This window comes from Anarrhichthys ocellatus, unplaced genomic scaffold, assembly GCF_004355925.1.
Source record: "Anarrhichthys ocellatus isolate YVR2014 unplaced genomic scaffold, GSC_Weel_1.0 scaffold23, whole genome shotgun sequence".
Classification (NCBI taxonomy): Eukaryota; Metazoa; Chordata; class Actinopteri; order Perciformes; family Anarhichadidae; genus Anarrhichthys; species Anarrhichthys ocellatus.
Window position 1 is genome coordinate 3,789,446 of NW_022280053.1, and position 14,432 is coordinate 3,803,877.

General features: G+C 43.6%; 4 protein-coding genes across 12 annotated transcripts in view; 2 read left to right on the forward strand and 2 right to left on the reverse strand.

Moving 5' to 3' along the window:
• Window positions 1–26: 26 nt before the first annotated feature.
• Window positions 27–2,423, reverse strand: surf2 (surfeit 2). Its single transcript, XM_031860246.1, has 6 exons — window positions 1,986–2,423; window positions 1,708–1,859; window positions 1,446–1,549; window positions 800–985; window positions 513–646; window positions 27–395 (listed from the first exon to the last, which is right to left on the reverse strand). Exons 1-6 carry the CDS (start codon window positions 2,058–2,060, stop codon window positions 306–308), a joined length of 741 nt encoding a protein of 246 aa, XP_031716106.1. The 5' UTR covers window positions 2,061–2,423; the 3' UTR covers window positions 27–305.
• A 335-nt stretch (window positions 2,424–2,758) lies between these two features.
• On the forward strand, window positions 2,759–4,449 carry bbln (bublin coiled coil protein). The gene is made up of 2 exons (XM_031860247.1): window positions 2,759–2,988; window positions 3,330–4,449. The coding sequence occupies exons 1-2, from the start codon at window positions 2,913–2,915 to the stop codon at window positions 3,569–3,571; spliced, it is 318 nt and encodes a 105-aa protein (XP_031716107.1). The 5' UTR covers window positions 2,759–2,912; the 3' UTR covers window positions 3,572–4,449.
• A 448-nt stretch (window positions 4,450–4,897) lies between these two features.
• ciz1a (cdkn1a interacting zinc finger protein 1a) lies at window positions 4,898–12,301 on the reverse strand. Of its 2 annotated transcripts, none has more exons than XM_031860245.1 (16): window positions 12,168–12,301; window positions 11,481–11,726; window positions 10,513–10,634; window positions 10,131–10,366; window positions 9,477–9,594; window positions 9,228–9,315; window positions 9,007–9,119; window positions 8,794–8,873; window positions 8,389–8,583; window positions 8,122–8,252; window positions 7,921–8,014; window positions 7,715–7,828; window positions 7,514–7,621; window positions 7,294–7,372; window positions 7,049–7,170; window positions 4,898–6,927 (listed from the first exon to the last, which is right to left on the reverse strand). In XM_031860245.1, the coding sequence occupies exons 2-16, from the start codon at window positions 11,651–11,653 to the stop codon at window positions 6,265–6,267; spliced, it is 2,436 nt and encodes an 811-aa protein (XP_031716105.1). In that variant the 5' UTR covers window positions 11,654–11,726; window positions 12,168–12,301; the 3' UTR covers window positions 4,898–6,264. The 2 variants fall into 2 exon arrangements, with proteins under 2 accessions (XP_031716105.1, XP_031716104.1); XM_031860244.1 differs by having other exon boundaries at window positions 12,142–12,301.
• Window positions 12,302–12,904: 603 nt separating this feature from the next.
• Window positions 12,905–14,432, forward strand: part of dnm1a (dynamin 1a) — a 45,884-nt gene continuing 44,356 nt past the window's right edge. For 4 of the 8 annotated variants that reach the window (XM_031860442.1, XM_031860449.1, XM_031860444.1 and 1 more), the window contains exon 1: window positions 12,907–13,334. In XM_031860442.1, the coding sequence (XP_031716302.1) occupies window positions 13,174–13,334 (161 nt within the window). In that variant the 5' untranslated portion in view covers window positions 12,907–13,173. Of the gene's footprint in view, window positions 13,335–14,432 lie in introns of all 8 variants that reach the window. The other 4 variants (XM_031860443.1, XM_031860450.1, XM_031860445.1 and 1 more) reach the window with 2 other exon arrangements.

Here is a 14,432-nt window from a genome sequence, read left to right on the forward strand (position 1 = left end):
AAAAAACAACCAAAAAAACCACAATGTTTGCAGATCCAAATTAAGTTGTATTTCATACGAGCACACATGGACAAACCACACAATACTTATCCAGTCAACATTATGTCACATAAACCAGCCTCTTTGGAACATTGCAACATCACAATTTGGCAAACGGACAATCTTTCATATGCTGAAAATATGAAAACTCTACTGGATGTTCACCAGGTCAGGCTGGCTCAGACAGGAATACTACTCCAAACTTAGAAGTTGATCTCTGACAAATTACCAGTTATAAAAATACTGTATGAATGCGGCTTTGCTTTTTACTTTCCATTTGCAATTTTTTCATGTTTCTTACGCCCTGATTTCCAGTTGTTTTTTCTGAATTTCTTCTGTAAACCACCGCCCTGTTCCTGAAAGACATAAATATGATAGCATCAATGTCAGTCATGGAAATATACATTTCATAGGTGCCAGCTATTTTCATCGATTCCACATGAAAAAAAATGTGATTTCATATTTATACAGACCTTCTTCCGTTTCTGCAGCACCTGCTTATCCACTTCCATTTCCTCCCCTTCATCGGTCATGAAGTCGTCTTCCCCCACATTTCCGTCCCCCGCCATACTTTCTTCAGTCTCGTTTTTTACGGTGAACATAGTCGCTGTGGAAACACATGGCACAGCAAAGTCAAGCTGCTTTTCTACAAGTACAAGACAAACTTGGTTTTGCCTGGAGCGAACCATCATGACACGCAGTCGAGATATAATAAAAAGTGGACAGGGATATCTACAGTGTGTGCACTCGGGACACTGACCAGGGTAGAGGTCACTCATGCTGTCTTCTGAGTCGCTGTGGTCATCGTCGCTGGATGAGGGTTCCCACGACTTACTCCCTTGTTTTGAGGGCTTCCCCCGACTGACCTCTTCTCTGGTCTCTTTGGGCCTTTTCTGTTTCAGTCTGGCTGGAACGAACTCTATCCCTTGCTTCACACACTCTTCATCTAGAGCAGGAATGAGACCGTCATGTCAGTGATCGAGTTGACAGTGTGAATTGTCTTATCTGCGGTGGACATGGACTGCATGGTGATAATACTGATGGAACATTGTAAGGGTTTCCGATCTGTGTGAAAACAACCGTATAGCTTCATGAAGACTACTGTTAAGTAATATTATCATGGGAAAAACTGATAAGAAACGAAGCAATACTACATGTCCATCAGTATGAAATACAAACTCTACGTGACTAGATAACTGCCTGGATGATAGAAAAAACTCCAAAAATATGTTTGAAAATATTGATAAAGCACATTTAGAACGATTGTGTTCAGCCGGATATACATTTTTATATACACGAGATAGCTGCGATTTCCTTCCTGACAAAAAGTCTATGTGATGTGTGCCTTCGGTAGTGAAACAAACAGAAACAAAGTGCCATGCATGTAGAATGAGAGATGCGCTGACATTTGGAGAGGGCTTTCTTGAAGCGTTTCCCGTTGACATGTCTCAGGACGTGATGTGGCTGCCGGTTGAGGTGTCTGAGGGTCAGCTTACAGAAGAGCTGCTTGCTGGAAAACAGACAAGAGACAATTACACAAGTGCAGATTAGCTTCACACATTCAGCCCATTTCCGAGTGAGTCACTGTGTCATTTCCTGAACAAGCATCGCCACTGTTGCAAGTAAGATAAGGAAGGTGTTTGTCGTGCAAAGTGAGAGTGTCCTTACGGTTGTTTCGAGCTTGGCACAACGTGAGGTTCATACTGGCTGTAGTTGAACTCTGCTGCTACACTCAGTTTCTCATATTTCTTCCCTTTAGTGAAATTGTGTAGCTCCGTCAGGTTGCATGGAAACTCGTGGCCATTCAGAGTACATTTGATCTGAAAATGAAAACAAACAATTTGACAGATGACCATGTGGCCAGTGCATGGCTCGTGTGATAAACTAGCAATACGGCTAGCACAACAGTGCGTTTCGTGTAAATGTGATGTTTTTAGCTCGCTGACCTTTTTGTCGTCTATAAGCTGGAGAAAAGGGTGGTTACGAAGAAATGCTTTGAGGTCCGCGGGTAATTCGTCCATGGCGTGTAAAACACTTCAAAACAGACCTTTCAGTGTGTTGATCAGGCCCATCCGTACAGGAAATGACTACACGTGGGTCGTTGGCGTAGACTCTGTTGCATGATATGTTAGCGCCATCCACTGGCCAAAGGAAGGAAGGTCAGCTTAAACGAAATGTTCAAACAACACCCTGAGTAACGTTAAAGCTTGGGGTTTACAGTAATGCTCACAGGGAAACTAATTAAATAAGTAGAAAACTAGTATTATATGACTGGATACAATACATCTGCTGCTATAGCACAGACTCGTCAATGCATGCGGTATCTGTCGCTATTGTGACAATAAACTGAGTAAGTTCAAGTGACTATAGAGGGCAAAAATAAACTTTAATTGGTTTATGTCAGTCAGCTGATGTCAGCTGACTGACATCAGCTGACAGCTCGGAATGAGAGAGCAGGAAAACTACAGAGGGCCCACTCTGGTCGTATTTTCAGGACTTTCACTTTAAATTAAAATGTTAACTATATCCGAAAAAAGGGCACTAGTAGTAGTAACATAAAATAACGTTTTAAAGATAATTTGAGCTGTACGATTTAGGATATGTTCACCACTACCCGTCGTGATTTATGTACAGAGTGAGTGTTCTTGTTACTACCAGGCATATCTTTGCTGATAAGTTAAAACCCCGCCCACATATTTCCCATGATGCACTACTTCAGTAAACAAACACCTGACCGTTAACCAATGACAACAAGTCAAGCTAGCTAGATATCTAGCACCGTCGGAGACTACCTCTATGAATCTGTGGATTTATCCAAACTGTCTGAAAAATAACCTTTAAGTAGATATTTAATATTGAGTTTGTTGAGCATAATGTCTGGACCAAATGGAGATCCAGACATCTCAATGGACGATGGTATCAACGACGAAGATGAGTTCGAGGACGAAGGTAATGCGCTAATGTGTTCATTCTTTGTGGTAACGTACGTTATAATAGTAACGTTATTACAGTGAGATTCTTTTTCGAAATGCTGATGTATCAGCAAGCTTCTGTATACTTTTAACGGCCTTAAAAAGCAGTATTAGTCCACTTGTGTTATCTTTAAATACACATATGCAGTAATATCTTAACACGGGTTAAATCAACTCTAATTTTGACATGTCATGCATGAGACACATGAGAATAACATTTATTTTTACAATCAGCACTGAAGACTAGAAACGCTCTGCAAGAAACGCTTTTTACTCTGCCTGACAGAAATGACTGATCTCTCTGTTGCACATCCACAGAGTACGAAGCCATCAACTCCACGCTCGATCAGATCAACTCCTATCTGGATGACCTGGAGGATCGGAATGATTCGCTTAACGGCAAACTGCACGAACTAATGGAGTCAAACCGGGAAGCCAGGCTGGAGTTCAGGGCCCAACTGCTCGGCTCCCAGACTCAGGAGCAGCCATGTCCTGCAGACGGGGATTCCTCCGCAACCAGCAGGGAAGACGTGAATAAAGACGATGGGGACTGCAAATGAGTGATGAGGAGGAGAGGGGGGGTGCTGAGTTAATCAAAATACATGGATGGAAATATTTAGTTGACTCAACTCCTTACTTCTGTCTGTTGTACCAATGACCCTTGATCTGCATAGTTAATGCCTATCCGATTCTTCTTTATCGGCAGATGTGACATTTTGCTTCTCCTCCGTCACCTCATCATGTTTTTCTCCTTTGTTGAACTGTGATGTGCTGATGTTTGGTTCCTTAAGCAGATTGAAGTCTCTAGCAGCTTCTTATACAAGCTGCACACCACCTGGGACCATTACAGTGAAATCTAAGTCGCATGTGTTGATTGTTAAGCTGTGACATCATGGCAAGAAATTCTAAAGCCAGGAAGAAACGAGACATTTAAAAACAGTGACAGTGACCTGTATAACATTCCTCGAGAGTTGACCATGATCTTAAGAATCTGTCTTCATGGCCAAATAGTCAAAATAGTCTTTGTAGTGTGCTGATCCATTTGGTTTCAGCTTTGTAATAGCTCTAGTCTCCGTTAGTCTCTGTTCCTGTTTGATTCATCCCAAAAAGTAAATATGCAATACTACAGATGTCTACCAGTGTATTAGGTTTGATCTGCAGCATGACTTTAAATCTGCTGCACTGTTGTTTATTAACCTGTTGAGGATAAGTGAGTTGATACGAGTTTGTGCAAGTTAAATAATAGCCACAAAGTCAAAACGAAGTCAATCAAGTGGGAATTGTCAGACATTTTAATATAAATTAAAATGACCCCCCCCAAAAAAAAACAGAAAACAAAAATCCCAAAATACATACAACTTCCAGCAGTTAGAAAACAACACCTGTCTGTTCATCTCAATGTAGTCAGTAGCTGAATAAAAATACAATAAGAAACATACAGCTTTGTTTATGTGTCGTCTTTGCTCTCCTCTGTTCTCAAAGTAGCTTCACGTCCTCGTTCCCTTCAGACAGAACGTGATGCGGTACGAATCACGTGACCGTCGCCACTCTTGAGTTTCCACATGCATCAGCCAACCACTTGTGGTTTAAAATATCCTTCTCTAGTATGGAGGAATGAAATGTGTCCAGAACAGCACACACTGGTCTTTGAGGCCTTGTGGCTGCTGAAATGTTGGAACTATAGATCTGCGTTTGTAGAATCTGTGACTGAGATAATCTGTGTGTGAGACTGCTGAGTCAGCTGGGATTCCATCTATCCAGTGTATATAGCAAACTAAACATTAAGAAAAAACAATGCAATGGTAAATTGGAAGAAACAAGCAACTACCACTAAGCATTGTCAGTGAATGAAAATGAAAGCAACTTTTTTTTTTTTTTTTTTTTTTAAAAATATACCTGCCTTGATTGACAAGCTTTCAAATTTCAAAATGCACATGATGCAGCTTTTTGCGCTGAATATCATTTTAGTTTAACATTAGAATGACTACAAGGGTTTCTTTTCCATTGTGCACAGATGTAAAAGTGTTTTTAGACATTTTGCTGCATTTTTACACTATATTCAGCTGCTACAGATCGTGTTGAATCCAAAACACAATTTAAACATTTAACTATACAAAAAAAATGTCCAATTGCTGGCACCCGTTCAGTGAGAAGGCCACAACTATTGTGCGCCAAACACGACATCAACTGGAACCCAAAAATGTCTAAAAATGAAACAGATAATGCGATGCCTTTGAACAGAGCTGAGATCAGCATTTCTGAACACTCGAGCCAAAGTCCCCTCCTCACACTCCCTTTAAACCACCTGCTCTAATACTTCCAATCGGTCACATTCTACATCTCAGCTCGCTAAAAGCATGTGCTAATGTAAGCAATGTTGAAAATGTCTCCACTGGTAGGTTACATTACTTTAACTATCGTTCATCTAGCTAGCTAGAGAATTAGCAAATCTGACAATCAGCATTCTGATCCTTGAGGACACCAGGGTGGGAAGGTAACTTTGTGAGGAGAGCCAGTAATAAGAGTAGTAAGACCAGCAAATTCCAGCTATTTAATAGTTAATTAGTATCATGGAAAGTAATTACCAGAGTTTCAATTGCAGATGGGGGTAACCTAAAAAAATAATATGGATTTCTCATATTTCCCCTCATGTCAAACTACACCTTAAATACTGTATGAATTAAATCTGAATTTAGCTTCTATAATTTTACGTGTCTCAATCCCATTCTACTTGAGAAAGTATTATTGTGATGGTGTACTGCTTTAAAAAAAAAAAAAAGTTATTTTAGGCAACATTAATGCAGTTTTTACAAATTAGTAAAAACTGGAAGGACATGGTTTGTTGTGAGCTACATGTACTTATGTTATAATGATGTCATTCTAAAGGTGAGGCTGGAGATTATACTACTCAAGAGCAACAATTCTCTCACTGGGAGCCAATATTAAGATACTTACCCCCCCCATCACTGATTCAACATGTACGCAATAGCCGGCTGGTGTTAAATTTCCCACCCTGGGAGAGCATCAAATAAGAAGTCCTGTTACACCGTGATGTACCATCGTTCTTCCTATTTGTTGGTGTGTGTGTGTGTGTGTGTGTGTGTGTGTGTGTGTGTGTGTGTGTGCTTAGTTCAGACTTTCCAACATGGAGAGAGGCAGGGCTGTTCACTTCTTGGTTTCATGAAAGCACCTCTTCGAATATCGACACATCCTGTCCTAAGGGTTCCCACTCTTTCCACATCTCATCTCTGACTCAGCGTCTGTTTGTGGCCCTCCCTGACCTGCGTTTGGTTGTGGTTTTTGCCTTCTTTTTTCCTGGGACAGGGGGAGCTTCCTTCACTTCCTCCTCCTCCTCCTTCTCCTTTACCACCTCCTCCTCCTTCTCCTTCTCCTCCTTCTCCTCCACCACCACCTCCTCCTCCTCCTCCTCCTCTACATGAGCATCCTCAACAACAGCTGCTGGCTCTGGTTCTGGCTCTGGCTCTGGCTCTGGTTCTGGCTCTGGTTCTGGCTCTGGCTCTTGTTCCTCTCTGCCACCATCGGGCAGCTCAGCCGGACTCTCCAGACCCACAGAGACCTGGGATGTGCTCTCTTCCTCCTTGCAGTGGAGGCCGAGCTCTTGGTCCGTGTTGCCCGTGCTGGTCGCTGAGGTGCCGATGAAGTCCTGGGAGTTTTGGTCAGGTTCCGCTTGTTCCTCCCGTTGCTGGTTTTCCGTCTGCACGTCCACTCGGCTGAGTGTAACGATAGGCTGCATGGAGTTCAGGTTCGTCACTAAACCGGCATCATCAGAGTGGGAATTTTCCACCGGACAGTCTGTGCTGGTTGCCGTTACAGGCCTGAGGCTGTCTGCAGCGAGGAGAGACTCTCTGGAAGACTCAACAGCTTCACTCTTTTGACTCAGCAACTCTCTGTACTTCTGAGAAGAAGAAAGCATACGAAAATACTGCACATTTAATATAATATAATGTGAAATTCCTCAAGGATAACGCACATTGATGCACCGTAACGTCACATTCAAACGTTCATCAAACACCAACCTTGAGGTTCTCAAAGTGCTTGATTGTTTTGCAGTGGGTGTGCAGGGCAGAAGAGTCAAAGTGATAAAACTTGTTGCAGATTCTGCAGATAAAACCTGCAACTGGAACAAAAAAACTGGACCCTGCGGTGAAAAGAATTCAAGAAGAAACGTCACTCCGATGTTGACGCTAAATCCAAACAACGATGACATGCAGGGAGACCACAAAATGAAATATTCAGTAATCTGGAGTTGGTCGTCACTCACCGTAGACTGTGTTAGCGTCGTACTGCTCATCACTGGCCATGTCCTTTAAAGTCACTTCTTTAAGGCAGGACCAGTCCTCCTGTAGCAGGTCACCAGAGACACAGTAAACAACTATACGATAACACATGCACCAACTATGAGTTCTAAGTGTTATTCACTGGCCATTAAATGCATATACTGTCAATTGGGAATTACAAAGAACACATTATATGCAAATCACCTGTTCGTTCAGTCTTTCCTCCTCCATCTCGCTGCACTCCAACTCTTCCAATGAGAAGCCGTATGTGTCCAGCTTGCCTAAGGCCTCACAGCCCTCCTGTTCCTGGAGCTAGTGAACAGCAGCCAGTTCAGCATGAATATTTGATTTCATCTTAATTAGCTTGTTGTGTCGTGGTTTTAAAATCACTATGAACACAGATACCTTCTCCACTTTCTGCCTGTGCTCCCGGGACTGCAAGTGCTCCACAAAAATCTGGGAGGTCCTGAAGTGTTTCTTGCAGACGGTGCAGGAGGAGATGACTGTTCTGCTGGCCAGCTGAGGAGAGATGAAGAGATCATTGCGGATTATTCGCGTTGTCAAGCTTTTCTGAACTCCACATTTAAAACCATGTCAGTGAGCGGCTTTACTTTGTGCTCCTCGGTGCGTCGGTGGTCCGTGATGCTACTGGCGAAGTGGGTGTGACAGGTGGCACACCAGTGCTTTGAGTCCGCCCTCTTTTCTCTGCAGAAAACACAGGCGAACATTAGTTATAATTATTATTATTATTATTATGGGAGAATAAAAAAAAAAACACAAATCATACGCATATGCGTGAGTGTCGAATGTACCCGTCTTTGTTTGCTTCCTGTAGAGTCTCCTGCACTCGGGGCAGCAGAGTGACCAGACAAGCATTGCTCATGTGTTGGATCTCCATCATCCTCTGCTGGTGGGAAACACTGTTCATGTGACTCCTGAAGTTCTGAAAAAACAAGATAGAAGAGTTAAATCAATTTGCCACATTCTCAACAAACACCAGCAACTATTCCCCCCCCCCCCCCCCCCAAAAAGAGCTAATTCCACCATTTCCTATGTATCTTGATGTGTGTGCAACCTACTGGCTGGTTGTAGCAGGTAATGCTGCAGAGATAGCAGTAGAACTTGTTGTTGCCCTCCGCTACACCCTCCTCTTCTTCCTCCTGGTTCTCGGGTGAAGCCAGAGGGGCGTCTTTGCCATGTGGCATCTCCTCTGACAGCAAGTCATCTTCACTCAGCTTGCCAGACGGGGACGGGGCCGACAAGCAGCTGTGCACCTACAAAGAGGTCCCAAACCAGAAGTTAATCCAGTGTCATACATTCATTTAACCGAGATATGACGGAGATATACTTTACACAGAGAGGTTGACAAATACTGCCAACCGGCATTGACCCACCATTGTGATTTGGTTACTTCTAAATCTATCATTTAGTGTTAACAGTATTTTGTCCGTGACCTGACCATCCTAAATAAAGGCTCCTCTCACCTCAACAGCGCTGCTCTCCTCCAGCGCCTCAACAACATCTGATCCCCCCGTGGAGCATCCTTCTTCCAGAAGGATGCAGTCTGGGAAAAGAAGAAAACGCGTATTACAGCGAGTTCTCATCTCAACTGACCTAAACTACTCTACATTTAGATTAAATGAGTGCTTAGTGAAAGTATTTCAAACCATCTACTCTAGGTTGCTGTGGGGTTTTACCTTCAGGCTGGCTGTCCTCACCATCGCTGTTACACTCAAAAGACGGAACTTCCACTTCTGTATCTGCAATGGTGATGGTCTCAACACCACATTGTTCTTCGGGTTCCTCTGACCTGAGAGAAAAATTGCAGAATAATTTGAGGTTGTTTGAGACGGTCAACACTGGATGTCAAGATTTTCTAGCAGAACTACATTCACGGCTATAGAAACGTTTTCCCTACCCATCTGTCCTCTGCTTCTTGACTACAGGTTCTTCAAGTTGCTCCTCGGAGGGCTGTGTGGGTTCATCCACTCCTCCTACAGCACCGTCTGTGGGTAGAAAGAGATGGAAACAAACAAGGTAGGAAAAAACATTATCTACAAACAAATGTTAACCACCGATCGTCTCCAAGAAATCTCAAGAGTCACATATGACATTCAACACCGTAACCTATAAGCATGTTTCGGTGCTGGTTGGAGTGCAGCGCTACCTGCTTCAGTCTTGTCGGTGGCTTCATTGGTGCTGCTGGCTGCTGGTTGCTCGTCTGTGCTCCCTGCTGTCATCTGCTCGCTGTCTCTCTTCCTGTCTGGCTGGCGAGCTGCAGTGTCCTACACAAGGAGACGGACAACAGGATTACAAATATTCATCAAAGTCTGAGATAAAGACTTAGAGAAATTAACATGACAATTAAGATAGTTTTAGAGCTGCATATAAACGATTTTGAATGTTGACAAAGAACTGATAATTGCACTTAAATAATGTTGGATTTAATGAGAGCGACTACAATCATTTCAGAGCTTGATCAACCGGTTAAGGCCGAGTTCTGACCCATTTTCCTATCAAAGACAATGAATTTATGCTTCTATCAATTAGCTCAGAAAATGTAAACTCTAGTCATATTTAAATTGATTTTCATGTCCAATCAACCGCCCAAAACCCAGGTATTAAATTTGTAGCTCTATATTCTTGTATTTGGGTCATATATTCCTTCATTACAATGAAAGCATTTGCTGGAGTTTTATACTTGACCAATGATTTGATGCTTTCATATCAAACAGTCGTAAACCCTGATTTTCTTTGAGTGGGCTACGTTAAAACACCGACACAGTGATTATAATCAATATAATGGTGCTGATGTAATTACTGCGGAGGTGATGGAAGAGGAGGAGGAGGAGGAGGAGGCTGCGGTGGTGGTGCTAGTGTTGTTATTGTTATTGTAGTAGCGGGCATGCGGGTGATAATGTCGACCACCCGGGTATCCCATCATGGGGGACTTGATGGCCATCCCCATAGGAACTGGCCCGAGCAGAGACGACCTGGACCCGGGAGTGAAGAATTGACGGAACTGCTGTCCCCCCATCCTGAAGCCCCGCATGTTACCTACATGACAGCAAAGCATGGAACAGACACGCGAGTGAGGACAAAAAAATAAGCAAACAAACATTATATCCCCTTGAAAGATAGACGTTCACTATGAAAATGACAAATGAAAATTCTACTGCTTTTCACTATAATCCAAACCACACCCTGCATCTGTTGCATCAGTAGGGCCCCCTGCAGCATGGGATTGGGGGCCATGATGGTAGTCTGGGTTGCCTGGCACAGGTTGACCATCCTGGGGGGAGGAGCTGCCTGGGAAGGAATAGATCTGCACAACAAATAAACAAGAGTAAATTAAAAATATAGCATCATTTCTCAAGAAATAACCTCACACAAAACAGCTAAAGACACAGACACACACACACACACACACACACACACACACACACACATTATCCTTCTTACGAACCGGGACTTTTACTTTACACATCTGTACCATTTTGAGATGAGCTGAAATCCTAATGTAGAACAATACCAAGTGAAAAGCCAAATGACTTGACACACATGTTCTCTTAAACACAAGCTCTCCGTGATATCTTTCTTGATTATGATGATTAAGTGTAACTGTAACGGCTCTGATGTGGATTAGCCTTCATCAGAAGTCACTTTCCTTCCATATTAGCTTTGGCTCAAAGTACAACGGAGTTGGCCAGTAATTTGGGAATGAAGTGTTTTATATGATCTGCACTTTATCAACACTATCTTTGGGCAGGCCAGATAACAGAGCATGGCAATAGCCCAATGTTTTGTATAAAAGGACACACATAACACTGTTTGACAATAACAAACATTTCTATAAAGGTATGCCAGTGTTGTACAGCTTCTTGCTCCTTTGTTTACCTCACAGATAAAACAATAACAAATCACAGCCTAGACTGACCGCCCCTAAACCAATGGACTAATTCATAGGCAAGCTGTACAAATATCCAAGTTGAATGAACATACTGCACACCTAAGCATTTTCAGTCATCCCAGGAATCGTACTGTCCTGTCCTGTCATGTGTTGTTGTGGCCAGGATTTAAAGCTCAGCTACCGCTCAGCTACCGCACAGCCACTCACACGTCTCACCCGGAGGGCCCTGCCTGATCCCCGGTCTCGAGTTAACACGCTTACCGCTGTGCCTGGTGGTGATGGTGCCCGACATGGTGCCCGGGAGGCGGCTGAGGTGGTGGAGGCGGAGGCTGCTGCTGGAAAAGTTGTTGTAGCTGCCGCAGGTGCTGGTGAAACTGTTGCTGTTGCTGTTGTTGTTGTTGTTGCTGCTGCTGATGGATGTGTGGATTGAACATTACGGGCTTTAAATTTCCTCCGCGAGGAGACGGACCAGCAGCTGTGTGTGACGCTCCTTAAAATGAAATATACCTGGATGGAAAGGAACAAAAAGGTGTAGGATTATGTGCCCCGTTGTCTTCATTGTAAAGATACACTCAATAACAGTGCGCACGTCCCGAGACAACAGGTCTTATCTCACATATTCGTTATGTCAACTAACGTTAGCTAATGCTAGCAAGTGCGCTGACAACAATTTACTTTCTTTGTTTGCTTAGCTTATTTAAATCGCTTCACTCGGTTAGCCAACTCCACAGAGAGACCGGCATGTTATTCTAGTTGTAATCCAGTGACAGTAAATGAACAAGCCAACACCTGCTGTGAAATGAAAGAAGCTACATTAGCCACAGTACCTGCAGCCAACAAGTTAGCTTAGCATAGCACCGAACTAGCTAGCTAAGTCGCAGATAAACCAGCTGCGCCTCCTCGGGTACTTTCTACAATTTACCTTTAGCCACAGTTGATATGACGTACTTCTCAAAGAGTAAAGTGGCGATTCTTGATGATTATCCAACCAAAAGCAAAGCACAAGGTTAAATACGTGTTCTCGGTCCCCGGTGCAACTCGCATAAAGCAGAAACCCCAACCAGCGTCCCCAGTGTAGTGAAGTTAGTGCACACTCTCGCCCCCTGGTGGTAGTCTGGGGAACTGAAAAGGCTTGACGTCTGTCTGTATATTTTAATGTTAAATGTATATTTAATACGGTCAGTGTTTCATTGTCAAACCCCACTGGCTTTGGGAATTTTATAAAAGTTAGTATTTTTAAGGTTCTACATTTTACATTACATTATCTAATACATGTTGTTGGCGTGTTTGTTTTCGCAAAGACTCTGAAGATAGATAGATAGATATATAGATAGATATATAGATAGGTATATTTATACATCAAAGCACAGGCTCTACTGAATTATAAAAAACAAACACACAATGCTGAAGAGTGCCCCCTGGCCTCTGTTCACGGTGCTAACAGATTCAGCACCATGGACAGATCTGTACATAACATTTAAAAACTGGATGCCAAATTTCCCATCTCCGTGCACCTTTCCAACTAAAACAAAGGTGTTAAAGAGTCTCAGTGAAATAAGACACTAAAGTGTGGCTTACTGTAAACAGAACAATTTGACGGGCAAGTACACAGTGAACGTACACCTACACCACCGAGCGGTGTGCGTGGAGAACTGCAGAGATCTCTCCTGGGAAAATACAAGAGATCATCCTCATCCTCCCCTCCCCTATTGCGCTCGGTGGAGAGGAGTGCAGGCTATACATGTTCGGCGGTGGAGAGAGAGAGAGAGAGTCCCATAGCTGAGGTTATCTGACACACCGAGGAGGCGCAGTCAATGAGGGGGCACACAGAAAAGTGAGCGCAGTCCAAAAAAAAAAACCGCCCTCTAAACGCGAGATTGGCGAGGAGGGAAACATAAGACTAAATCCTTCCCTGCTCCGACAAGGGAGATACACTACCCATTGCATCGCAAAGATGGGGAACCGGGGGATGGAGGATTTGATTCCTCTGGTGAACCGCATGCAGGATGCCTTCTCCGCCATCGGGCAGAACGCGAACCTGGACCTGCCCCAGATCGCCGTGGTGGGCGGCCAGAGTGCGGGGAAGAGCTCGGTGCTGGAGAACTTCGTCGGGAAGTAAGTGGCTTTTTTTCCCAGGCTGCAAAGCATGCACGTCGGTGCATCACACAAGCGGTTTGCAGTCGCTTTCATTTGTACACCTCACGCACATCCCGATCCCCATCCCCCCCTTTCTCTCAGGCAGGTTTGAATCCGCCTCACACGCATCGTTGACACGGTCCAAATCGTGGCACCTTTACGGCAGTCTTATCGCGTTATCACACTGTCTTCTGCCACAACACCGAGGCGAGGAGATTACTTTGGCCTACATAAATCCCCAGTGAAGTACATCTGTATACTGATGCATTCAGGGAACCACAACTTTATGTTACATTACTTAATATGATGAACCACCTCTGGATAGTCAGCTTTTAAACTTCATAATTTTGTATAAAATTATACTAAATTACAAATGTTTATCATTATAAATTCAGTGACGTCTGTCAGAGGCAGAGTTAGTTTATATGCTGACTTCCTGTACAGCAGATACAGTTACAGGCAGCTCTGTGGATGTGCTGTTTTGTAGCCCTCAAGCTGTTAAATCCTGACCACGCAAGGGTGCAAAATGATTGTTGCTGTGTGTGTGTGTGTGTGTGTGTGGAGAGAGTTTTCAGTCTTGCAAACATGCACAGTTTTCAGCAGCTGCTGCTGCTGCTGATGATACAAAACAAAACGAACAAATGTGAAGTGTTTTGCTGCAGTATGACCTTGCAGAGAGAGAGAGAAAGAGAGAGATAGTGGGAGAGTCCACCTGAGCTTTGAGCCCTTCCAGCTCAGCTCATCCATCTGTCTGCCAGTGCTTATGCTGTAAGTGAAGCTTACTTGAATGCAGGCGACAACATGGGTGTCACTGGCTAACTGTTTTGTCAGCCCGGTTGCTTGTGTTTCACTTGATCTGAAGATTTTTGTGGTTTCATGGACTTTCATGGAGTGTGTGATTCAGCAGTATTTCCTGCTCAATAAGCAAGGTCAGGTTGTATCCTGTGGCTCCAAGCCAGCTCAACACCACTAAACAAGGCCTGCTATTACACGGCAAAATGTAATATACCCCACTGGACAGAGAGGGAGGTCTGTGCAGCTACTGATTTTTCCCCTTCAATCTATTTTCTTACATTT